This window comes from Sus scrofa, chromosome 6 (genome assembly GCF_054392235.1).
Source record: "Sus scrofa isolate SSC_HxYL_T2T_F1_AM1 chromosome 6, Sscrofa_HxYL_maternal_Yorkshire_Landrace_v2.0, whole genome shotgun sequence".
NCBI classification, from domain to species: domain Eukaryota; kingdom Metazoa; phylum Chordata; class Mammalia; order Artiodactyla; family Suidae; genus Sus; species Sus scrofa.
In genome coordinates, this window is record NC_139388.1 from 95,911,777 (window position 1) to 95,937,630 (window position 25,854).

At 41.2% G+C, this 25,854-nt stretch overlaps 1 protein-coding gene across 46 annotated transcripts in view; it reads left to right on the plus strand.

Moving 5' to 3' along the window:
• Window positions 1-10,339: 10,339 nt before the first annotated feature.
• Window positions 10,340-25,854, plus strand: part of ZMYM4 (zinc finger MYM-type containing 4) — a 164,638-nt gene continuing 149,123 nt past the window's right edge. For 20 of the 46 annotated variants that reach the window (XM_084963790.1, XM_084963814.1, XM_084963803.1 and 17 more), the window contains exon 1: window positions 10,340-10,750. Coding sequence is in view for 5 of the 46 variants with exons in the window: in XM_021095900.2 (XP_020951559.1) it covers window positions 10,712-10,750 (39 nt within the window). In the remaining 41 variants the exon portion in view is untranslated. Of the gene's footprint in view, window positions 10,760-10,789; window positions 10,936-25,854 lie in introns of those variants that run through there. The other 26 variants (XM_084963791.1, XM_084963804.1, XM_084963793.1 and 23 more) reach the window with 4 other exon arrangements.

The following is a 25,854-nucleotide window of genomic DNA, read 5'->3' on the forward strand; positions in this document are numbered from 1 at the left end:
ACATTCTTTATTTGGTTACTAAGATAACACTCTCTCCTGGTTTTCTCCTAGTTAATGACCTTCTTTTTCTTCCTGAGTTATAAATATTAGAGGGCTTCAGGACCCAGTTTAATTTATATTTTCTGGGTAATGGTCTGATGATGTGTACTGATAACTTCCACATTTCTCTCTGCAACTGTGTTATCTCTCTTGAGCTTCTGATGCTAATGTACAGCTGCTCATTTGACGTTTCCACCTGGGCATCTAAGGGATACCTCATGTCCAAGACATTCTTTGCCCTACTTCCTCAAATATCCTGCTCTACTCTTCTCCATTTCGAAAAATGAGCAACACCATTAATCTAGTTGTTCAGCCTGAAAAGCTAAGAATTATCATTAAGTCTTCTTTTTTTCTTACCTCCAGTATCCAATTCACCAGCAGCAGTGTGGGTGGTATAGTGGTGAGCACAGCTGCCTTCTAATTCATCAGCAGCAATACTACTGGCTAGATCTCCAAAACATATCTTGAATCTAAGTACTTCTCACTATCTCCATTGTCAATGCTCTGGGTTAAACCATTGCCATCTGTCACCTGGACTATCACAAAGTCCTTTAACTAATGTCTCCTTTTGCCCCATTATGGTTCTTTCTACACATGGTATCTGCAGGGTCCACATTACATTTTTTTTTTTTTTAAGTTCTCCAATGGCTTTCCCTCATACAATGGAAAAACATTTAAAATCCTTACCATGGCCTCTACTTCTCTGACTTCATCCCCTGCCCATCTCTCACTGGGTTCTAGTCATCCTGGCAACTTTCTGTTTTGAACACTTCAAGTTTGTTTCTGCTGAGCGGATCAACACTAGCTAATTCTTCTGCCTAAAATGCTCTGCCCAGACATTTGCATGTACTCATCTCTTTCTCATTATTTAAGTCACAGCTCAGATATCACCTCCTCAGAAAAATATTCTGACTACCATGTCTAAATTAGCCCTTTCTGGAGTTCCCTGGTGGCTCAGCCAGTTAAGGATCCATTGTTGTCACTGCTATTGCTCTGGTTACTGCTGTGGTGTGGGTTTGATCCCTGGCCTAGGGAACCGCAGCATGCCTTGGACACAGCCAAAAAAAGGGCAGCACTTTCTAGACTATAACATAGAGAGAGTTAATTATAAACCTCCTTTTCTATTGTACATTAGAAATTGACATGGGAGAGTTCCTATTGTGGTGCAGTGGAAATGAATCTGACTAGGAACCATGAGGTTGCAAGTTTGATCCCTGGTCTTGCTGAGTGGGTTAAGGATTTGGCATTGCTGTGAGCTGTGGTGTAGGTCGCAGATGCAGCTCGGACCCTGCGTTGCTATGGCTGTGGCATAGGCCAGCAGTCGTAGCTCTGATTCAACCCCTTGCCTGGGAACCTCCATATGCCGTGGGTACAGCCTTAAAAAGCAAAAAAAAAAAAAAAAAAAAAAAAAAAGAAAAGAAAAAAAAGAAATTCACATGGGTTTATTGTTATCATTTATTTAAAAAAATGCAGATAAATCAATGAAACTAGAACACACCCTCACACCATGCACGAAAATAAACTCAAAATGGCTGAAAGACTTAAATATAAGACAAGACACCATCAAACTCCTGGAAGAGAACATAGGCAAAACATTCTCTGACATCAACCTTATGAAGATTTTCTCAGGTCAGTCTCCCAAACCAACAGAAATAAGAGCAAAAATAAGCCAATGGGACCTAATCAAAGCTTTTGCACAGCAAAGGAAACCAAAAAGAAAACAAAAAGACAACTTACAGAATGGGAGAAAATAGTTTCAAATGATGCAACTGATAAGGGCTTAATCTCTAGAATATACAAGCATCTTATAAAACTCAACAGCAAAAAAGGCAACAACCCAATGGAAAAATGGGCAAAATACCTGAACAGACATTTTTCCAAGGAAGATGTACAGATGACCAACAAGCACATGAAAAAATGCTCAACATTTCTGATTATTAGAGAAATGCAAATCAAAACTACCATGATACCACCTCACACAGTCAGAATGGCCATCATTAATAAGTCCACAAATAACACATGCTGGAGGGGGTATGGAGAAAAGGGAACCCTCCTGCACTGTTGGTGGGAATGTAAGCTGGTACAACCACTATGGAGATCAGTATGGAGATAACTTAGAAATCTATACATAAAACTACCATATGACCCAGCAATCCCACTCTTGGGCATATATTTGGACAAAACTTTCCTTAAAAAGACACATGCACCCGCATGTTCACTGAAGCTCTATTCACAATAGCCAAGACACGGAAAAAACCCAAATGTCCATCGACAGACGAATTGGATTAGGAAGATGTGGTATATATACCCAATGGAATATTACTCAGCCATAAAAAGAAGGACATACTGCCATTTTCAGCAACCTGGATGGAACCAGAGACTCTCATACTTAGTGAAGTAAGTCAGAAAGAGAAAGACAAATACCACATGATATCACTTATATCTGGACTCTAATATAGGGCACAAATGAACCTTTCCACAGAAAAGAAAATCATGGACTTGGAGAATAGACTTGTGGTTGCCAAGGGAGAAGGGGAGGGAGTGAGGTGGTTGGGGAGCTTGGGATTAATAGATACAAACTATTGCCTTTGGAATGGATTAGCAATGAGGTCCTGCTGTGTAGCACTGGGAACTATGTCTAGTCACTTATGATAGAGCAAGATGATGTGCGAAAATAGAATGTGTACATGTATGTGTAACTGGGTCACCATGCTCTACAGTAGAAAAAAAAATCTTATTGGGGAAATAACTATTAAAAAAAAAAAGCCACTGAATGGACATGTAATCAAAAAAAAAAAAAAATGCAGAGAAAAATGACAATGAAAAGTTCCAAAGGCAAAAGAGATACTGATGAAGATCATGGATTGTGACAAATCCTTCCATACTTTTGATGTCTACTTTCGTTTGTGATAGGAAATTTCTTTCTTTCTTTCTTTCTTTCCTTCCTTCCTTCCTTCCTTCCTTCCTTCCTTCCTTCCTTCCTTCCTTCTTCCTTCCTTCCTTCCTTCCTTCCTTCCTTCCTTCCTTCCTTCCTTCCTTCCTTCCTTCCTTCCTTCTTTCTTTCTTTCTTTCTTTCTTTCTTTCTTTCTTTCTTTCTTTCTTTCTTTCTCTTTTAAATTACTCAAATGAATTTATCACATCTGTAGTTGTATAATGATCATAACAATCTGATTTCACAGGATTTCCATCCCACAGCCCAAGCACATCCCCCCACCCCCCAAACTGTCTCCTCCGGAGACCATAAGTTTTTCAATGTCTGTGAGTCAGCATCTGTTTCAGTCTGTCCTTTTTTCAGATTCCACATGTTAGTGAAAGCATTTGATGTTGGTGTCTCATTGTATGGCTGACTTCACTTAGCATGATAATTTCTAGGTCCATCCATGTTGCTAAAAATTCTGGTATTTCATTCTTTTTAATGGCTGAATAATATTCCATTGTGTATATGTACCACATCTTCTTGATCCACTCCTCTGTCGATGGACATTTAGGTTGTTACCATGTTTTGGCTATTGTAAATAGTGCTGCATGTGATAGGAAATTTCTTTCCGAGCAAGAAATGTCAGTTGTTTCTGCTTTCTATCATGAAAAAAACAGTTATCATATGTTGAAGGTTGAAATAACAATTTTTATTTATTTTTAAATTTTTTGTCTTTTTGTCTTTTATAGGGCCGCACCCAAGGCACATGGAGGTTCCCAGGCTAGGGGTCTAATCAGAGCTGTAGCCACCAGCCTATGCCAGATCCACAGCAACACAGGATCTGAGCTGCATCTGCAACCTACACCACAGCTCACGGCAATGCCAGATCCTTAACCCACTGAGCAAGGCCAGGGATCGAACCTGCAGCCTCATGGTTTCTAGTCGGATTCGTTAACCACTGTGTCACAACAGGAACTTCAGATTTTAGTTTCTTGAAGTATGAATTTGAGTGGAGACAAAGTTAATAAGTTCAAGTTGAAATATACATGTAACGAATGGAATCTACAAAGACTAGGTATCCCTCCTCAGTGCTCTCTGCCATACTATGCCTACTTCTCTCATATCATCTAGGGTTTTGTTTTTGTTTTTGTTTTTGTTTTTTGTCTTTTTAGGGCCACACTCGTGGCATATGGAAGTTCCCAGGCTAGGGGTCAAATTGGAGCTGCTTTGGCTGCTGGCCACAGACACAGCAATGCCAGATCCAAGCCTTGTCTGTGAACTACAATACAGCTCATGGCAACGTCAGACCCTTAACCCCCTGAGCAAGGCTGGAGATTGAACCTACATCCTCATGGACACTAGTCAGGTTCATTACCACTGAGCCATGACTTGAACTCCCTCATCTAGCTTAATTGTCTAATTATATGTCCATTTCAGTCATTATCTTATTTATGTCAGCACCTCTAATTTCTGGCACGTGTCAGGCTTATAAATAAGTAAATTATGTTAAATCACCATGCAGTGCATATGAGGTTCTAGAGCTCAGAGTAAGGTCTGGATTGAACATGTCAATAGAGACAGCCAGTGAATCATGTGATGAATGAAATTCCAGCAGGGAATTTTGTGCATAATGGCTTGGTGCAAAAAAAGGAGATAAGCATTATTTTCTCCATTTTAAGATAAGAAAAACAAGAGTTATTCTTTGACAAAAGAATCCATCTTCCCCAGTTTTTGCAGCTAATTAAAATACTTTAGAGTTCCCGTCATGGCACGGCGGAAATGAATCCAACTAGGAACCATGAGGTTGCAGGTTCGATCACTGACCTTGCTCAGTGGATTAAAGATCTGGTGTTGCCATGAGTTGTGGTGTAGGTCACAGATGCGGCTCGGATCTGGTGTTGCTGTGGCTGTGGTATAGGCCGGCAGCTGTAGCTCTGATTAGGCCCCTAGTCTGGGAACCTCTATATGCTGCAGGTATGGCCCTAAAAAGCAAAGCCAAACAAAACAAAACAAAAAACAAAAACACTTTGGTTCAAATAAAAGCTGTAGACCAGACTTCTGGGTCTTCACTACTCAAGGAGCAATGGCAAATTGGAGGATCAACTCTTTTTCATCCTTCTCTCCATTCCCATTGACACAATGGCAAATACTTAAAACAGTGAGATTAAATTGCTATATCCCAGTCACATTATAGAATAAAATAAATCTAAAATTGGGAATAATTAATCAAGCATTTAACTTAGGGATGGCATACAGTGTTGGGTATACTAGCTTCCCTCCACCCCTCGTCTATGGCACATATCACTAATCAATTATTAAACCTAAATGTGGCCCAGCAGATGTTTTTGCCACAATGGTCCCAACAACCTTTACTTAGTAATTGGAGCTGCCAATGAGGCCCTACCCAAGATAATCTAATCACCTTACATTCTAACACTGAGGCCCATAAAAGTAATGAGACTGGCCCAAGGTTATTCAATGGCTGACAGAAGGCTTATTTTGTATAATGTAAAAATCTGCTGTCTTATGAACCCTCAATCAATTGACTATGCCCCAGTTTCTGGTAAGGGCTCTTAAGAGTCTATACAGAGTAGATCTTTTCTATTTGGGAAGACAGTTTCCTGTGGCATCAAGAAACTCAAAGGAGCAGCTAGGGACAGACAGCATTATATTACTGTTCCTCCACCTATTACTGTGAGGGCAGGGGATAGAGAGGAGGAAAATTAAGATTCTTCTGTAAACCTTAAAAATGTTGATTTTTTTTTTTTTTTTGGTCTTTTTGTCTTTTTAGGGCTGCATCCAAGGCATATGGAGGTTCCCAGGCTAAGGGTCCAATCGAAGCTACAGCTGCTGGCCTACACCACAGCTGTGGCAATGCAGGATCCAAGCCACATCTGCAACCTATATCACAGCCCATGGCAACGTCAGATCCTTAACCCACTGAGCAAGGCCAGGGATAGAACCCTCGCCTCCATGGATACTAGTTGGGTTCATTAACCACTGAGCCATGATGGGAACTCCCTAACTGTTGAATTCTTGAAACTATCCCACCAGGTAGCAGGGAAAGAAAGTGTCCCTCTACAAATGGCAGTCCACAAGAGAGGCACCCAGCTCTCTCTAGACTTGTTCAGGTTCCCACAACCAGTGTTTAAAAGTTCTTCAGAGGAGTTCCCAATGTGGCTCAGCGGAAATGAATCCGAATAGGAACCATGAGGTTGTGGGTTTGATTCCTGGCCTCGCTCAATGGATTAAGGATCAGATATCGCCATGAGCTATGCTGTAGGTCACAGATGCTGCTTGGATATGGCATTGCTGAAGCTGTGGTGTAGGCTGGCAGCTGCAGCTCTGATTCAGCCCCTAGCCTGGGAACTTCCATGTGCCGCAGGTGTGGCCCTAATAAGACGCCCCCCCCCCAAAAAAAAAGTTCCCTAGTGGCCTAGCAGTTAAAGGAGGATCTAGCCTTGTCATTGCTACAGTTTAGGTGGCTGCTGTGGCACGAGTTCAATCCCTGGCCTGGGAACTTCCATGGGCTGGATGTTGTGAGTGCCACAAAAAAAATAGAAAAAAAAAAGTTCTTTAGAAACTGAATAACTAGAGTAGCCCTACTCCACTCACTTTTTATGCCAGCAACCTGCTTTGCTTTCTTCTTACCATTCTTAGAGTTTATCTAATATATCTAAGTGTCCAATTTTGTTTAAGACATATTTGAATCTAATGGATAGAATTCCTTTAGGCAATAACCTCCCTCTGGAAGGAATACCAAGTCTTTCCCACAGCCTCTATCTACTTCTGCGCATGTCCCAAAGATAACGTTAGTGTGTAGGAAGCATAATCTTGTTGAGGAAGCCTGAGACCTTAGATCCATTTAGTGTTCTTGTACTGCTCTCTGACTTCTCTGGATGCTCAGCAACATGTCTGTCAGAGAGTGGGATATCTTGTAGGCTTGCCCTCCCTAGGCTTGCTAAGAGCCTTGAGGCAAACCACAGTTCTTCCTGAGGTCTGGCTGTTACTACTTTTTGGTTCCAGCTCAGTAAGATCTTTGGAGCTACCCCCCACCTCCCTACCCCCAATACTTGGCCAGACAGTTCTCTTGGCTGCCTGCCTTATTCCTCCACAGGGTATGTGGGAACTTCTGGATATATCTGATATCACACAGGAGGAAAGGGTTGCTCACTTGCAGAGCTCCTTCAAGATCCTAGATCTAATTTTGTGTTCTGTTTCTTTAAAAACTTCTTCCCCACCCCCATCTCAAGACCCACGAAACTTGGATTTACCTCTGGAAAAAATGATACTCTGAGGGGGCTAAATGCAGGCCTTCTCTCTCTTCCCACTATACCAGGCCATCACCTTTTACTCATAGGTGGCTGTTTGCTTGTTGCTGTGGGCAGAGTTGGCAAAGCATCTCTATTTGGAACTCCTAGCAGAAACAAAGCAAGAATGCTTTCTATTTTGAAGACCTGGAGCAGGAAGACAGAGGCATGTATCTTTCAATCATTGCCTCTCATATCTCTTCCTTCTTCCCTCTACCCTTTAATTAAGAGTCAGGCTATTCTTTTACTTTTCTATGTCACAGCTTCATGGCTGAACTGTTCGAGATGGAGTATCTCCCCTGGAGTGTGAGAGAATACGAGATTCTTACTATGTGCTGAACTTCATAGGTTAAACAGAATTAAGGAAATTTAGCAAATTATTTCTCTCTCCACTAAAGCTAATCTACTCTCTCCTGATAAGGGAAATAAGTCTCAGAGCTACACTTCAGACAACAGTCTATAATGACATAATTTAAAGAAGAGAATGAAAATGAATCAGTTTGATAGTCACCAAGTATTACACCATTATAATCTGCTTTTTTTTTTTTTTTTTGACTGTACCCACAGCATGTGCAAGTTCCAGGACCAGGAATCAAATCTGTGGCACAGCAGCCACCCAAGCAGCAGCAGTAATAACGCCAGATCCTTAACCTGCTGCAGCACAAGAGAACTCCTATTCTACTTTTTAAAGAGAAGTCATAAAACTGGATTTATTTGTGAAATATCCCATTTTAAACGTTGGAATGTAATAAATTTTTTAAAATTAAAAAATTTTAAAATGTATAAAATAATATGTTCTTTAGGTGTTAGGAGCCAAAAGTATTCTAAGAGATTTAGAGATGTTAACTAATTCTCCCAACAATTTATTTTACAGATGAGGAAACTGAGGCACAGAGCAAGCAACCTGACCAAGCTGTACATGGTGCAAACCAAATACATGGCTGTGGGAAGGATTTGTCTGCAAGGCCACCAATTCGCAACCTCCAGTTTATGATATATTTGCATAGGCTAGAAAGAAAAAGGCTTTGAACTATGGTTTGGCTTCTCTGTGGAAGGATTTTGGACTGTCACGTAACCTCTACAAATCCTTGTGTAAAATTCAGACAATGTGAGTAACCTTGCAGTGTTCACTAAATATTAGTTTTCTCTTTTCTCCTTCCCCTGCATAGATGATTGCTCTGAACATGCATGGTATGCTTGTATATTATCTGGAATGCACAAATCCTGACTATTGTTCAAGACCCAACACATTCCCAATACCTCGAGAAACAGTCTGATATAGGAGACAGCCCTAGGCTGTCTGTTCCAGTCCTGACATTGTTCCTAATCCTTTGTGTGATCTCAAGCAAGTCACATTTTCTGGGCCTCAGTTGTTCCATATTTAAATGGATGAAGTTAATGGCTTTAAACTGTGTTCTAATAAACACAATACTTCTCTAACAGTGGGAGCAGGCATAAAAGTCAGAGAACAGTGAGGGCAAGGGGAAGCTGGGTGAGCAAGCTTATGGGTTCCTTATTTCCACTTCAAATTTAGCAACTCCATTTTAAGCTACCACATTTTTTTTTTAGACGGGAGTATTCCACTTGCCAATAAAACAAGTGGAAATGACTAGACCTTTCATGTACCAATATTCTCCGGAACTATCTTTTTTTGGCTTCTCTTTTTAATTCTTTCTTGTCGTTAACATAGAGCTAAAGACTGACATGTCTTTTAGATTCGGGCTGAAATAACACTTTTCTGAGTGTCTTTCTCTCCTCTTTCCTACCCAGAAATGTAATTAAAGATGAACAAGAGTAAGCAAAGACTAGCATGGAAACTTTCAGCAATCTCACAGATAGTTTTCAGCAAAACGTGATGGATTAGGAAACTTCTCAGATTCAAAACATCTACCAAGTAACATATAAAAGTTAAAGTGACACACAAAAGTTACATCTCATTATCCTGTAATTTTAGGAGTTGCTCATTTGCATTTGAATGTTTCTTGTTATGGTGAATGACTTTCAGGAAGCAACTTCTTTGCATTTCTTTCTTATATGATTGCCTCTAAGCTATCTTTATGAACTCCTTTAGGGCAGTTTTTTTCTACCTGAGGCTGGGGCAATGGAATGGATGAAGAGGATTGGATCAAGCCCTAATTTTCTTCAGCCATCCTCAGCTTTGGCTTCAGGATAGACCCAAATCTACTTCCCAATTTTCTTAGAGAACAAGATGCTCATCCTTTAAGTCAGATTCTCAAAGCTCTTTCAGTGGAGGCGAACGAGGACAAGCAATGTTTGCAAATCACACATCTTCAGAGGATAATTACAACTTCTTGAAATATCATTAGCCTTCATTTTTAATCTTCTAGATTAAAATGAATTAATTAATCTCTTGCTTCAAAGACAGCTTGATGCATTGAAAAGCCTAGAGGGCTGTGATTCAAGTCTTGATCCTAATTTGACACCAGCCTCTAGATGCTTTGGGGTAAATTACTTCCCTTGACCAGGCTGCGGTTTTACCATTGGGAGCATCAAAGTAGATGGTTCCTAAGATCCTTCTCGATTTAGATATTCAAAGGATGAATAACTATTGAAGAAATCATCTCCAGTTGTTGGTTCAGTCTTCAAAATCACCAAAGGATTTGGTTTTGAGGTTAGGCTATCAGAGTTGGCCCTTAATATTCTACGCTCTGTGCTTCAATTCAGATCAGGCGGCCTAAAGGCGAGAAACCTGGATCTTCTTGAGATAACTGGCTTGTACGCTCATTGCTTGGGATTCTTCAGATTCAGAGGTCCACTGTGAACTTGGGCTCACCATCATTTCCCCTTTACAATGGTATCTCTGCAGTTAGGTGTAAGATGGTGATCTAGACCTCTCACTGACATTTCACCCAATACTCCAGATAGCCCTTTCACTAATTTCTTTCATTCCTCCTTCATCACTGCGTCATGGTCCCTTTAAGGAAGCGGCCATAGTTGAGTGGTGGGAGCAGCTGCTGGCAGCAAAGAGACTTGCAGGACTTGGCCTACCCTAGGCCACTCAACGCGCACGCTCAGGACCGGGGGCTTGGTGGGAAAGGAAGGAGGGGCCTAGGGTGCGCCTGCGCATCGAGGGCGCGCGCAAGGGGCTGGTTTGGTGATCCCTTTAAGAAACCGCAGGCGGAGGAATTTCTCTGAGAGAAAATAATCCTACTCACGGGGCCCCTTGGAGGCCATTAACCCCCCGAGTCCCGGGCCCCCCCTTTCCCCGGCAGGCCCTACCGCCTACGCGCGCACCCGTGGGATCTCCAGATCTCCGACCCGGCGCGCGGCATCCGCCCCCTCCCCACTCTCAGCTCCAGGCCCGGCCAGGTCCTGGGAAGCTGCCGCGAGGCGGCCGTGCCTGCAGTGTGGGCGGGGGCCGGGGGCCCGAGAGGTTCCGCCACTATCGCGCTGGGAGCCGCAGCGGTTCCGAGCGGGGCCCAACATGGCGGAGAGAGAGGTGGAGTCCAGCCCCCGAAAGAGGGTAGGTGAGGTGAGGCAGAACTCGGGCGGCGGGGGGCGGGGCGGGGGCCGCGTCCCCGGGCCGGGGCCAGGAATGGGCCAAGCGTAGGCTCGTGGAGGAGTCGCCAAGGCCCGCTTGCGGAAAGGTTGCGGGCAGGACTGGGGCAACCTTGGGTCTGGAGCGCGCTGAGAGTGGTCTTTCGGCAGGTGGGACAAAGATTTGCTGCTGGTTGGGAGGGGGAGGGGCGGGGGCTGTTGTTTGTGTATTTTTAATTTTCCAGCACTGGGGGTGGGTTATCTGGGCCAGGGGAGAAAAGGTGTCAGATACTTAAGTGCATCTTTAGTAAACCAGAGTCTGGAAGTTTAACAGGAGAGAGGTCAGGTGGGGGTGGTGGTGGCGGGAATAAGTCGTGGAGGGGTCTTTTGAGGGATAACTAAGAGGGTTCTTCAGTAATAATATCGCGAATTCATCTGCTTGCCTCCTTTCCCCTCCCCCCCATAACCGTTATCAGGACCAAGGTAGACAGAGGTGGTGTGCTTACCTGAAAAGAAGTGGGGTCGTTGGCATGTCCTGATTGAGGGAAAGATTTTGGCAACTATAAATGTCATGTTCTAGTCTAGCCTCTTTACCAACAATTAAAAACGTAGACGGGTATGACAAGTTTTGTCATAACAAGGATGTACCCAGCCTACCTGCAGAGGTGAAGCCAGTTCTACATAGGAGCTGTTGAGTGCATTTTAAAGTTTGTCTTGAAACTTTTCTCATCTAATTCTGAATGATTTTTTTCAGATGGAGGATAATACTCTGATATTGATTGAGCAGTATTTTTCAGATTTTTCTTTTATCTTCCTGCTCCCCCTTAGTGTTAAGCAATCAGTTCCCTGTCAAGAATCTTCATTTTTGGAGATATCAAAGTGACCAAGTTAGTGTTAAGCCAACTGCTTAAAAAATTTACTGCTGAGTCTTTACTGAGGATGCCCTTTTTATTTATCATAAAATTAGCAAATTCGTATTGGTATTACAGCTAACATTTTGAGGGCTTATTATGTGCCTGGCACTGTGCTTTACAGGAAGAATTAAAGTTCACATTCATGATGTAAAACCCATTTTACAGATGAGGAAATGTAGACGTAGAGGGGTGAAGTACTTAAGGTCAGATTGTTTGTTAAGCAGGTGAGCTAGGATTTGAATCCACATTTGTCCCAACTACAGCGCTTGTGTTGGCCGCCACAAAGGATGTTTTAAAATGTTTCTCTCAGGAGTTCCCGTCGTGGCTCAGTGGTTAACGAATCTGAGGTGGTTAACGAATCGTGAGGTTGCAGGTTTGATCCCTGGCTTCGCTCAGTGGGTTAAGGATCCAGCGTTGCTGTGAGCTGTGAGCAGACGCGGCTCGGGTCCCACGTTGCTGTGGCTCTGGCATAGGCAGGCAGCTACAGCTCTGATTAGACCCCTAGCCTGGGAACCTCCATATGCTGCGGGAGCGGCCCTAGAAAAGACAAAAAAAAAAAAAGTTTCCCTCCTTAAAAAGCTTAACTGATAAATAACCAAGGAAGTGTTAATTAATGTTTTTTCCACAATTTATTAGGAAAATGTTTTCAAATAGCAAAACTGAAAAAATTGATGGCGTGTCCATAACATCCACCACCTAGATTCTACCATTAACATTTTACAATACTTGTATCACATATTTATCCACATCTATTACTTCATCCATTCATCAGTTCTTATTTTAATGCATTTAATTGTAGGATTGAGCAATTAAAATTTAATGTGGATGGCCTTAGAGGTAACATATTAGGTCTTCCTCGTGCTCATAAGACAATTTAAGCAGTGTAATAGTATGTTCAAATAGTTCACTTAGTATAAATATTGGTTATGGATTGCTTATTTATTTATTTATTTTTCCTGTTTTTTTTTTTTAGGGCCACACCTGTGGCTTATGGAAGTTCCCAGGTTAGGGGTTGGAGCTGTAGCTGCTGGCCTACTCCACAGCTGCAGCAATGCCAAATCCCAGCTGCGTCTGTGACCTACACCACAGCCCACGGCAACCTGGATCCTTAACCCACTGAGCAAGGCCAGGGATCAAATCTGCATCCTCATGGATACTAGTTGTGTTCGTTAATGCTGAGCCACAATAGGAACTCCCGGAGTGCCTGTGTTTTGAAATTTTAAATTGTTCTTCAAGCTGTGAGCCAGTCTTAAACTGGATCCTCGTTATGCTTGAGTAAAGGCATATGGCATGTGGTCCACCAATTAAATTATATAGAATGAATTATTTTAGGTGTGTAGTATTTATTCAAGGAGGTCTCTGACTCCAATTGCTGTTGTCATTCACTGTATAAGAGAGAATGTTCTAGAAAACACCTATGCACTTCAGTAACAAATTCAGCTAGATTTTAAATACTTCCTTCTCTTCTAATACACTTAAAAGGTGCCACACTTGGATTCCCATCGTGGCGCAGTGGATAACGAATCCGACTAGGAACCATGATGTTGCGGTTCGGTCCCTGGCCTTGTTCAGTGGGTTAGGGATCCGGCGTTGCCGTGAGCTGTGGTGTAGGTCACAGACGCAGCTCAGATCCTGCATTGCTGTGGCTCTGGTGCAGGCCGGCAGCTACAGCTCCGATTCGACCCCTAGCCTGGGAACCTCCATATGCCAAGGGAGCGGCCCTAGGAAAGGCAAAAAGACAAACAAACAAAAAAAGGTGCCACGCTAGTAGCACCCTAAACTTCATTGTTTTATAACAACACATGCTATACACAGAACTTGTACAGGTTTTCCCCATCATTTTACCAGTTTTATTGTGGAGGAAGGTTACAGTCAGTGACTTTTAGGCTCCATAATCCATTTTGTTTTTGATATTCGGTTAGAATGTTCAGAGTTGTCTTAAATGGTACACGTGCTTTTCTCCCTCATTTTATTTGTGTGTGTGCTTGTGTGCGTGCATTGACGTGGATTCCCTTTGTGTGGATTCTATGTACATGCTCCAAGCAGATTAATGGAGACTGTATTCAAACGTACAATATCTTTTAAAATAATATGTTTGTCTTGAGGTGGTTAAATAGGCCTAGATGATAAATTTAGATTACTTATTCTAAAATTGCATGGGTGACGTGGTATTGTGTTTATGATGCTTACTGCCTTTGACCTTTATAATCATAAGTCACAAAAAGTTGTTGAGTACCTGTACTAGTTGATGAACTATATGCTAGGCATTCTGCTATGGTATATGGTGTTTATGATCATTTAGAATTATATGTTTTGACTCTCCTGTTAAATTGTGAATTCCGTAACGGTAGGGCCATTATAGAGCTTTTTTTTCATCTTCCACACCTGTGATCTCCACATAATAGGAACTCAGAAGACTTATTTATTTATTTATTTATTTTTGGTAAGAGAGGTTGTCCTCTTACGTTAGAGATTCTGTGGCTTGTGTACCTGGTTTGTGATTTGGAGACCTTCTGTTAATCTTTCATATTACCCTTTATATACACCAAGTTCTCTTCTGATTCAGATTTAAGGATCTTCTGATTATTCTGGATTATGGTTAGATGGGAGAGTGTGTTTTAAAACCATTGCGTTAACAACCTTAAATTCTTTGTAGGTCTGCCTGGTGTCTTATTTTTATGTTTGTGGGCACTTAGGACAATAGGTGTTAATGATTGATTTTATTGTATTCAGAATGTATCTAAATGCTAGCCCCTCAATCGTAAACATGGGGAAGCTGAATATTTGGGTGGGTCAGCACTATATCTATGTCCATTTGTCATCTCTGCTGTAGAAAGAACCAAGTTCATATGAAGGCCAGAATTATATCCACAGAGCTCACATTCTCTTACTTTAAAGTCAGGATATTTTTTGAGATGCTATTTATGTGCTTTTTTAAGACTGTAAAATTTTTATTTTCTGAAATAAGTTTTAAAGTTCATTAGGTAGGCTTGTAAATAGTGGGATTATTTTATGCATGACTATTAACAATAAACTGTTACAAAGCATGAGATCTCACTAAATCTGGTGCCCATATTTTTTTTTGTGAAATCTCTTTATCTTTTCAAAGTTTACATTCAAGATAATAACTTTTATAAGTGTATATGTTATTATGTGATCTAATAAGTTGTATCCATTTTTATACTTAAACTTTTCTGTGTATTTAGATATGTATGTTTGGTATGATTAGAAGAAAGAGAAATCATGTGTATAAGTAATATGCTTCAGTATTTGTAAAAACAAACTGATCTTTCTCTTCTTTTCATATATATGTCTATACTTGTATATGTATGAGCTTGGAGAAAGTTGTGGAGGACACGTCAGGCCGTTACCCTTGATTACATTTAGCAGGTGGAGTTGAGAAGGAAAGGGAGACTAGGGGAAAACTTTGCAAAATGGAAAATACTCAAGGTATAATGTTAAGTGAAAATGTAATCTATATTGTTACTGTAAATATGTAAAAACTGAACATGCATGTAGACAAGGAATAGAAAATAACATGAACACATGAAAACACTGTGATAGGATTATGGAGAAGTTTTTGTTTTGGATTTGTTATTTTAATATTTTATAATAAAATAATTGCAAAAGGCTGATCCCTCTTAATTCCTTAACGAACTTTTTATCTTTTGTCTTGTTGCTAAAGGTGTTGCTTAAAAACACAGTAGTACCTATCACTAAAAAATATTTGTGGTGCACACGTACACACTGTAAGTCTTCTGCTTTAACAGTGCTTTGGCTCTTTATATAGAGAGCATTTTGAAGAGACCATTCTAGTGTTGACAATGGTCCTGAATTGTGTTCACAGTGCCCATCTTGTAACTAGCAGAGGCTTCTGTAAGTAATGACAGTACTTGATATCTATAAACATTTAAGTTCCAGATATTAGTCTAAATATTTTATATGTGAAATATATATATATATATATATATATATATATATATATATATGCTTATTCTTTATTTAAAAAATTTTTAGGGCCACACCTGCAGCATATGGAATTTCCTGGGCCAGATTGAATCTGCAGCTGCAGCTGTGACCTACACAGGATCTTTTAGCCCATTGCACCAGGCCAGGGATTGAATACATGCCTCTACAGTGACCCAAAGTGAAGCAATTGGATTCTTAACCCACTGTGCAATAGCAGGAACTCCTATGTTTTATATTTTTTTAAATCCTTATTAATTCAGTAACTAGTAGTCACTATTACTGTCACTATTTACTATTTTATAAAGAGGAATTGCAACACAGAGAGAGCTCAAGATCATGATGTAATAGGCTAAACCATGGTCAAGTGCCACTTGAAGAATTGTATGTGATAAATAGTATAGATTAGAATTCATTATAACAACATGCGGTAATGAAGAAACGTATACATTAATTATTAATATATGATATATGGTAATATATGAAAATAATACTATGGGTCTGGAATTCATTATTTGTGACTTTTTGTTAAAATAACATTAAGGAGTTCCCCAGGGTTCAGTGGGTTAAGGATCCTGAGTTGCCAGTGCTGTGGCTCTAGTTACAGCTGTGGCTTGGGTTCCATCCCGCGCCCAGGAACTTTCAAATGCCACAGCCAAAGCAAAAAGAAAAAAGCCAAAACATTGAATTTTTATGAATTTTAAAAAATTTATTTATGTTTTTACAGCTGCACCTGCAGCATATGGAAGTTCCCTGGCTAGGGGCTGAATTGGACCTAGGCCACAGCCGTGGCAACACCAGATCCAAGCTGTATCTGCGACCTACCTCACACTTAGCGGCAAAGCTGGAATTCTTAACCCACCTGAATGAGGCCAGGGATCAAACCTGCATCTTCATGGAGGCTGTATTGGGCCGCTGAGCCACAAGGGAAGCTCTAACATTGAATTACATTTAAATCAAATGGATGTAAATCACTAAATTACTTCTCAGGAGACATTAAGGTAGCTTTTTTTTTTGGCTGCACCCAAGGCGTGTTGAATATCCTGGGCGAGGGACTGAATTAGAGCCACAGCTGTGACCTATGCCACAGCTGTAGCAACACCGGATCCTTAACCCACTGTATTGCAGTGGGAACTCCTCAAGTCAACTTTTTACCTAAGAATTATATCTTAAGATAACCTTTAAATATGTCTTTGCAACTCAAGTGTTTATTTATTTTTTGTCTTTTTATGTCCTTACCCGAGGCATGTGGAGGTTCGTAGGCAGGGGTCCAATCAGAGCTGTAGCCACAGACCTACACCATAGCCACAACAACGCCAGATCTGAGCCGCATCTGCGGCCTATACCACAGCTCATGGCAATGCTGGATCCTTAATCCACTGAGCAAGTCCAGGGATTGAAGCTGCGTCCTCTGGGTTACAAGTCAGACTCGTTTCTGCTGGGCCATTCTGCTGGGCCACAACAGGAACTCCCAAGTTTATTTTTAAGGTGTTATTAATTTTAAAGATAAAACTTAGGCCTACTTAGAAAATCAAATGATTTTATCATATACTAAAAATATAAGTAGATAAATGTAAACTTGCAGTTTTTCTGGATATTTAGAAATTTTTGAGTTCTGTGTTAGGAAACCAACCACTTTTTAAAGAAGACTGACATTTCCTTTAAATATTCTGATTATTTTTCCAGGAGTTAACTCTAATTATTTTACCCAAAGAAAAAGAAAGGTGTTAAAACATAGTATTAGGTTGAACCATACAGAATTGCTATTATTTGACCATTTGACCTACAAAAATTTGTTTTCATATGCCTCAGCATAACAGTAAGAACATGGGCTTTTCAGAGTCAGGTTATGTAGAGTTTCTGGTGTTTATCAATAGTATATCCACAACCACTTTCTTATGCTTAGGGAGTACTTATAATGTTATTTTACTTTCATTCTTACCATCTTTCTGGTTTCATAGAAGCTTGAGCTAGCTGCCTTCCTGCCTTTGACCAAAGATGGTACCTGAGCAAATCTTTTTTGTCCAACATATAGACTACCTGCTACTCTTTGAGGTCAAGGATTATATGTGTTCATCTTTTTTTACATTTCCCAATATGTCTTATAACATACATACTCACGTGTCTATATATTGTGTATGTAACATATACTTACATGTATACTACACACTTATAGGTAAAATATTTTTATTATGTCTGATAATTCCATATCAATTTAGAGTATGAAGTATATGGATTGGTACAATGAAACCCCATACTTTTTTTTTTTTTTTTGTCTTTTTGCCATTTCTTGGGCCGCTCCCGCGGCATATGGAGGTTCCCAGGCTAGGGGTTGAATTGGAGCTGCAGCTGCCAGCCTACGCCAGAGCCACAGCAACACAGGATCCGAGCCACGTCTGCGACCTACACCACAGCTCACGGCAACGCCGGATCGTTAACCCACTGAGCAAGGGCAGGGATCGAACCCACAACCTCATGGTTCCTAGTCGGATTCGTTAACCACTGCGCCATGACAGGAACTCCGAAACCCCATACTTTTAAAACCCAGGTTTGACTGTTAAACAGTTACCAACATTTTGCCATTCCTGTCTCACCTAACTTCTTTCTTTTTTTTGTGGTTGAATTAATTTCAAAGAAATCTCAAGTATCACATCGTTTAATCTGTAAATACTTTGGTATGTATTTCTAACAGGTAAGAATTAAAAACAAAACAAAGCAAACAACCACAATACTATTACACCTAACAAAATTAAGTGTTCCTTAATCCAGTTCAGATTTCTCTGATTTTTTTTTTTTTTTCTTTTTGGCTGCCCCAGAGACCTAGCTAATCCCATTGGGCTACATCGGAAACTTCACATTTCTCTGATTCTTTAAATGTCTTTCTACAGTTGTTTTGTTGAAGTCACCATCCAAAAAAGGTTTACCATTTCATTTGATTTATGTATGTCTCTTAAGTTTCTGTTAACTTTATTCCTCCTTCCCCCTCCCCCAGTCCTTCCCAGCCGCTGTACTTTTTCTTGTGCTATTTATTTGTTGGAAAAACTCTCTCATTTGTCCAAGAGAATTTTCCACATTCTGGTTTTGGCTGATTGAATTCTGTGGTATTTAACATGTTCAGTTACCTTTTACATTTCCCACAAAATAGATATAGTGTGGTCATTATTTTGGCAGAAACTTTTGAATTACCTGGAGAGTTTTTAAATACCCTGATTCTCAGATCATGTAAGTCAGAATTCATAGGGTGGGTTGTAAGTATCAGTATTTTTTTTTTTTGCCTTTTATTTTTAGGCCGCATCCTCAGCGTATGGAGGTTCCCAGCCTAGGGGTCTAACCTGAGCCTGTGCCACAGCCACAACCATGCCAGATCTGAGCTGCTTCTGCGACCTACACCACAGCTCACAGCAATGCCGGATCCTTAACCCCCTGAGCGAGGCCAGGGATCAAACCTGTCCTCATGGATACTAGTCGGGTTTGCTAACTGCTGAGCCATGATGGGAACTCCAGGTATTAGTATTTTAAAAATTTCCCAGGTGACTTTAGTCTGCAGCCAAGGTTGAGAACTTGAATTGGTAAAGCTTTATGAGATTTAGGTTCAGTTTATTTGGAAAGAAAAATTCATAAATAGAGTGATTGTATAATTTATTTCCAATCAGACAATTTTAAGAATGAAAAGGTTGCTATTTAAGAATTACATTGGGTCAATAGCCATGAACTGGGACTGTCCTGGACTAATTAGGATGTATAGTCACTCTATTAAATGATGCTATGAATTCTTATTGCATTATTTCAGGATACGTACTTTTTTTTTTTTTTTTGGTTTTTTAGGGATGCACCTGTGTCATGTGGAAGTTCTCAGGTCGACTCTGAGCTGCAGCTGCCAGCCTATTCCACAGTCACAGTAACTTGGGATCCAAGCCTCGTCTATGACCTACACCACAGCTCATGGCAACGCCGGATCGTTAACCCACTGAGCAAGGGCAGGGACCGAACCCGCAACCTCATGGTTCCTAGTTGGATTCGTTAACCACTGCGCCACGACGGGAACTCCTTTTTTTGGTATTTTAGGGATGCACCTGTGTCATGTGGAAGTTCCCAGGCTAGGGGTCGACTCTGAGCTGCAGCTGCCAGCCTACTCCACAGCCACAGCAACTTGGGATCCAAGCCTCATCTATGACCTACACCACAGCTCACTGCTACACTGGATCCTTAACCCATTGAGCAAGGCCAAGGACTGAACCCACGTCTTCATGGATACTAATCAGGTTTGTTACTGCTAAGCCACAATGGGACTCTGAGATACTAAAATTGATCAGTTTATGGTCTGTTAGCAGGATCCAAACATAGTTTCTTCTTAACTTTTCACCTAATACATTTATCAGCCATTGATGATTGTTGCCTTGATCCATTATTTTGTTGGAAGAATGATTTTCTGTCATTTCTCCTATATTCACTGGAATTCTTTCAAATCATCAATTGCTTGAGGAGTTCCCATCGTGGCTCAGTGGTTAACGAATCCAACTAAGAACCATGAGGTTACGGGTTCAATCCCTGGTCTTGCTCAGTGGGTTAAAGGATCTGGCATTGCCATGAGCTGTGGTGTAGGTTAAAGACGAGGCTCGGATCCTGCGTTGCTGTGGCTCTGATGTAGGCCGGTGGCTACAGTTCCAATTAGACCCCTGGCCTGGGAACCTCCATGTGCTGTGGGTTCAGCCCTAAGAAGACACACACACACACACAATCAATTATTTGATTACTTCATAATATCATTTGTACAGGAAAAACTGAGTAAATTCTTATTTTTTTTCTTCTTTACTTAGCAATTTTCAAAAGAATGAATTGATCCCTTAGCAAATCCCAATGGTAAGGTTTGGGAGAGGATATCATTGTAAACTCATGGATTTTAATATAGTTGATATATTTAAACTACTGTGGTTAGTATTCTTTTGGATGTTTAAATTTGTCATATTTTTGATCAGTGGCTTTCTGGGTTAGTTTCCTAAGGCTGCTCTAATAAGTTACTACCAACTTGGTTTAAAACAGCAGAAATTTGTTCTCTCACAGTTCTAGAGGCTAGATGTTTGAAATCAAGGTGTTAGCAAGGCCATGTTCTCTCTGAAAGCACTAGGGACGAATCCTTTCTTGTCTCTTCCAGCGTCTGGTGAATTGATTTGTTACTTGATTTGTGACAGAATAACTCAAATTTTTGCCTCCATCTTCATGTGGCTGCCTTCTGTGTTTTTTCAGTCTCTTCTAAGGATATTCTTCATTGGATTTAAGGTCTGTCCAAATTCAGGATGATCTCATCTCAAGATTCTTACCTGAAATACATGTGCAAACATTCTGCACACATTCTAAGGTTCTGGGTGGACATATCTTTTAGGAGCCACAATTCAGTCCACTACAGTCAGCCCTCTTGTCCCCAAAACTTCATATCCATCCTGTATGCAAAATACATTCACCTCATCTCAACATTCCCCAAAGTCTCAACTCAATTACAATATGAATATTTAAGTGCAAAACCTTATCTAGGTATCAACTCAAAAACTCCCAAATCTCATACATCATCCATCTAAGTTAGATATAAGTATGACTCTACATACAATCGTCTGGAGTAAAATTTCTCTTTACATATGTATCTGTGAAACCAGAAAACAAGTTTTCTGCTTCCAAAATACAGTTGTGGAACAGGCTTTGAGTAGACATTGCCATTCCAAAAAGAAGAAAATGAAAGGAATAAAGGGATCACTATTCCTAGTGAAGTTCAAAACCCACCAGGACAAAAATTCATTAGGTTTCAAGGCCTGAGAATAACTTTCAGACTTGACCTTCTGCCCCCTGGGTCCATGGAGGCACTGTGGACCCCTGCTTGGGCCTACTTCTCTAATATTTGCCTTTGTGTTTGTGGCTCTGTCTTTAGATTTATTTTTCTTTTTCTTAAAGAGAGTACCTGTTTGTAGCTAATAATTTAATTTAATTTATTTTATTTTGTCTTTTCAGGGCCACACTTACAGCATATGGAGGTTCCCGGGCTAGGGGTTGAATCGGAGCTGTAGCTGCTGGCCTGTCCCACAGCCATAGCCAAGGTGGGATCTGAATCATGTCTGTGACCTGCACCACAGCTCATCCTTAAACCACTGAGCAAGGCCAAGGATTGAACCTGCTTCTTCATGGATGCTAGTCAGATTTGTTTCCGCTGAGCCACGACAGGAACTCCAACTTTATTTTATTTTATTTTTATTTTTGGCTGCGCCCATGGCACATGGAAATTCCGGGAGCCAGGGATCAAACCTGCACTAGAGGAGTTCCTGTCGTGGTGTAGTGGTTAACGAATCCGACTAGGAACCATGAGGTTGCGGGTTCGGTCCCAACCCTTGCTCAGTGGGTTAACGATCCGGCGTTGCCGTGAGCTGTGGTGTAGGTTGCAGATGCAGCTCGGATCCCGCGTTGCTGTGGCTCTGGCGTAGGCTGGCAGCTACAGCTCCGATTCGACCCCTAGCCTGGGAACCTCCATATGCCGCTGGAGCGGCCCAAGAAATGGCAAAAAAGACAAAAAACCTGCACTAGAGCAGCAGTAACATGCAATGCTGGATCCTTAACCTGCTGTGAGACAAGAGAACTCCAAATGAGTAGCTTTAGTAGCTCTTTCCTGCCCATAGGATTCCAGAAGTCTGAAAATTTCTTTCACTTTTTCTAGTCTTTGTACCTTTAAAAACAGGCTGGCAGGGTTTTTTTCTGGTTAAATAATGCTTAGAAACTTTGTAAGTCTCCTCTATATATTAAAGGTATTCATGTAGTTAGACAAGAGAGTTCTTCACAGATCTCTCCTGGATAACCCCATCCCTATTCCTGACTTAAGTTGGGGTGAATAATTGGGTCCATGAGTCACACTCCTAATATCTTCACCAAAAGGTTGCCCAGCCACACACCCTTGGCCCTCTTTCTAGAGCACACTTCTTACAGTGAATTTCCCAATTTTAGCATCCTTTGCAATCTGGATAGGCTGAGAACTTCCCAAATCATTAAGAGCTGTTTCATTTTTGCCTAACAGTTTCATCTTCACTTTAGCTTTTTCCTCTCTTATTACAGTAAGCACCGGACTGGGGGGGGGTGGGGGCAGGCTCACTACATTTTGCTTAGAAATCTCCTTAGCTGAATATCCAAGTTTATTGCTTCCAAGTTTTTTTCTGCCATCTATCCAACAATAGAGCACAGTTCAGCTGAGTTTTCTGCTCCTTTATAACAAGGATCATCATCTGGTTCCCAGTAATGTATTCTTCATTTCCCTCTGAGGTCTTACCAGAAGCACCTTAAATGTGTTTTTCCAAAATTCTGTTCATGGTACGTGTATTCCCTGAGGTAATAGACGCTGTCTTTTTTTTGCTCCCCACTTCTTTATCATTAGAATTGGTGTAACAGCCATTTCTTCAAGGCAGTCTAGACTTTTTCTATGATGCTTCTCAAAATCCACCCATGCTCTACCCATTTCCCAATTCCAAAGCTACTCCTACGCTTTTAGGTATTTATTTCAGCAGCACACCACTTCAGTGTACTAAAATCTGTGGTACTTTCCTAGGTTTGCCATAACAGGTCACCAGAAACTTGGTGGCTTAAAACCACAGAAATTTATTCCCATATAGTTCTAGAGGCTAGAAGTCCAAAATCAAGGTGTTAGCAGGGCCATGTTGCTCTGAAAATTCTAGGAAAGAATCTTTTTCTCTTCCAGCCTCAGGTCTTTGATTTTGGTAGCCACATAATTCCATCTTTGCCTCCATCTTCACATGACCTCCTCTCTCTGTTTCTTTTTTTTTTTTTTTTTTTTTTTTTTGTCTTTTGTCTTTTGGTTGTTGTTGTTGTTGTTGTTGTTTGTTGCTATTTCTTGGGCCGCTCCTGCAGCATATGGAGGTTCCCAGGCTAGGGGTCGAATCGGAGCTGTAGCCACCGGCCTACGCCAGAGCCACAGCAACGCGGGATCCGAGCCGCGTCTGCAACCTACACCACAGCTCACGGCAACGCCGGATCGTTAACCCACTGAGCAAGGGCAGGGACCAAACCCGCAACCTCATGGTTCCTAGTCGGATTCGTTAACCACTGCGCCACGACGGGAACTCCTTTTTTCTTTTTTTATTTATTTTTTTTTGCTATTTCTTTGGGCCGCTCCCGCGGCATATGGAGGTTCCCAGGCTAGGGGTCATATCGGAGCTGTAGCCACCAGCCTACGCCAGAGCCACAGCAACGCAGGATCCGTGCCGCGTCTGCAACCTACACCACAGCTCATGGCAGCGCCAGATCGTTAACCCACTGAGCAAGGGCAGGGACCGAACCCGCAACCTCATGGTTGCTAGTCGGATTCGTTAACCACTGCGCCACGACGGGAACTCCTTTTTTCTTTTTTTAAATTAGAGTTGATTTATAGTGTTGTGCCAATTTCTGCTGTACAGCATAGTGATCCAGACACACACACACACACACACACACACACACACACACACACATTCTTTTTCTCACTTAATCTTCCGTCATGTTCTGTCTCAAGAGATTGAATGTAGTTCCCTGTACTATACAGCAGAACCTTGTTGTTTTATCCATTCTAAAGGTACTGGTTTGCATCTACTAACCCCAAACTGCCAGTCCATCCCACTCCCTCCCCATTGGAAACCACAAGTCCGTTTTCCATGTCTTTGAGTCTCTTTCTGTTTTATAGATGGTTTCATTTGTGCCACATTTTAGATTCCTCATAAAAGTGATATCATATGGTATTTGTCTTTCTCTTTCTGTCTGACTTAACTTAGTACGAGACTCTCTGGTTGCATCCATGTTGCTGCAAATGGCATTATTTCATTCTTTTTTATGGCTAAATCATATTTTATTGTGTATATAAAAAAAAACACGTCTTCTTTATCCGTTCCTCTCTTGATGGACATTTAGGTTGCTTCCATGTGTTGGCTGTTTTAAATAGTGTTACAGTGAACATTGGGGGTTCATGTATCTTTTCAAACTATGCGTTTTCTCTGGATATATACTCAGGAGTGGGATTGCTGGATCATGTAGTAGTTCTCTATTTAGTTTTCTGAGGAACTTCCGTACTCTTTTCCATAGCGGTTGTACCAATTTACATTCCCACCAGAAGTGAAAGAGGGTTCCCTTTTCTCCACACCGTCTCCAGCATTTGTTATTTGTATACTTACTAATGATGGCCATTCTGACCAGTGTGAAGTGATACCTCATTGTAGTTTTGATTTGCATTTCTTTGATAATTAGTGATGTGGGACTTTCCCATTGTGGCTTAGAGAGTTAAAAATCCGACTAGCATCCATGAGGATATGAGTTTGACGCTGGCCTTGCTCAGTGGGTTAAAAGGATCCTGCATTGCTGAAGCTGTGGCATAGGTCTCAGACTCGGCTTGGATCAGGCATTGCTGTGGCTATGGCATGGACCAGCAGCTGCACCTCTGATTCGACCCCATAGCCCGGGAACTTCCATATGCCATGGGTGCAGGCCTAAAAGAACAAAATAAAATAGTCATCTTGAGCTTTTTTTATATGCCTGCTGGCCGTCTGCTTATCTTCTTTGGAGAAACGTTTATTTAGGTCTTCTGACCATTTTTCCGTTGTTAGTTTTTTTTTTATTATTGAGTTGTATGAGTTATTTGTGTATTTTGGACATTAAACCCTTGTCAGTTGCATCATTTTGCAATGTTTTCTCCCATTCTCTGTGTTGTCTTTCCTTTTTTTTTTTTTTGTCTTTTTACCTTTTTTGGGGCTGCCCCCGAGATATATGGAGGTTCCCAGGTTCTCCAGGTCTAATTGGAGCTGTAGCTGCCAGCTTACACCACAGCCACAGCAAAGTGGGATCCGAGCTGCGTCTGCGACCTACACCACAGCTCATGGCAATGCTGGATCCTTAACCCCCCTGAGTGAGGTCAGGGATCAGACCTGCACCCTCATGGTTCCTAGTCGGATTCGTTAACCACTGCGCCACGATGGGAACTCCTCTTTTTGTTTTTTCAGGGAACTTCCACACTATACTTCATAGTGACTGCACCAATTTACGTTTGCACCAACAGTGTAGGAGAGTTCCTTTTTCTCCATACCATCTTTACCATTTATTGTTTGTAGACTTTTTGATGATGGTGATTTTGACCCTCATAAGGTGATATCCCATTGGGTTTTTTAATTTTAATTTTAATTTTTAATGACCACTCCTGCAGCAT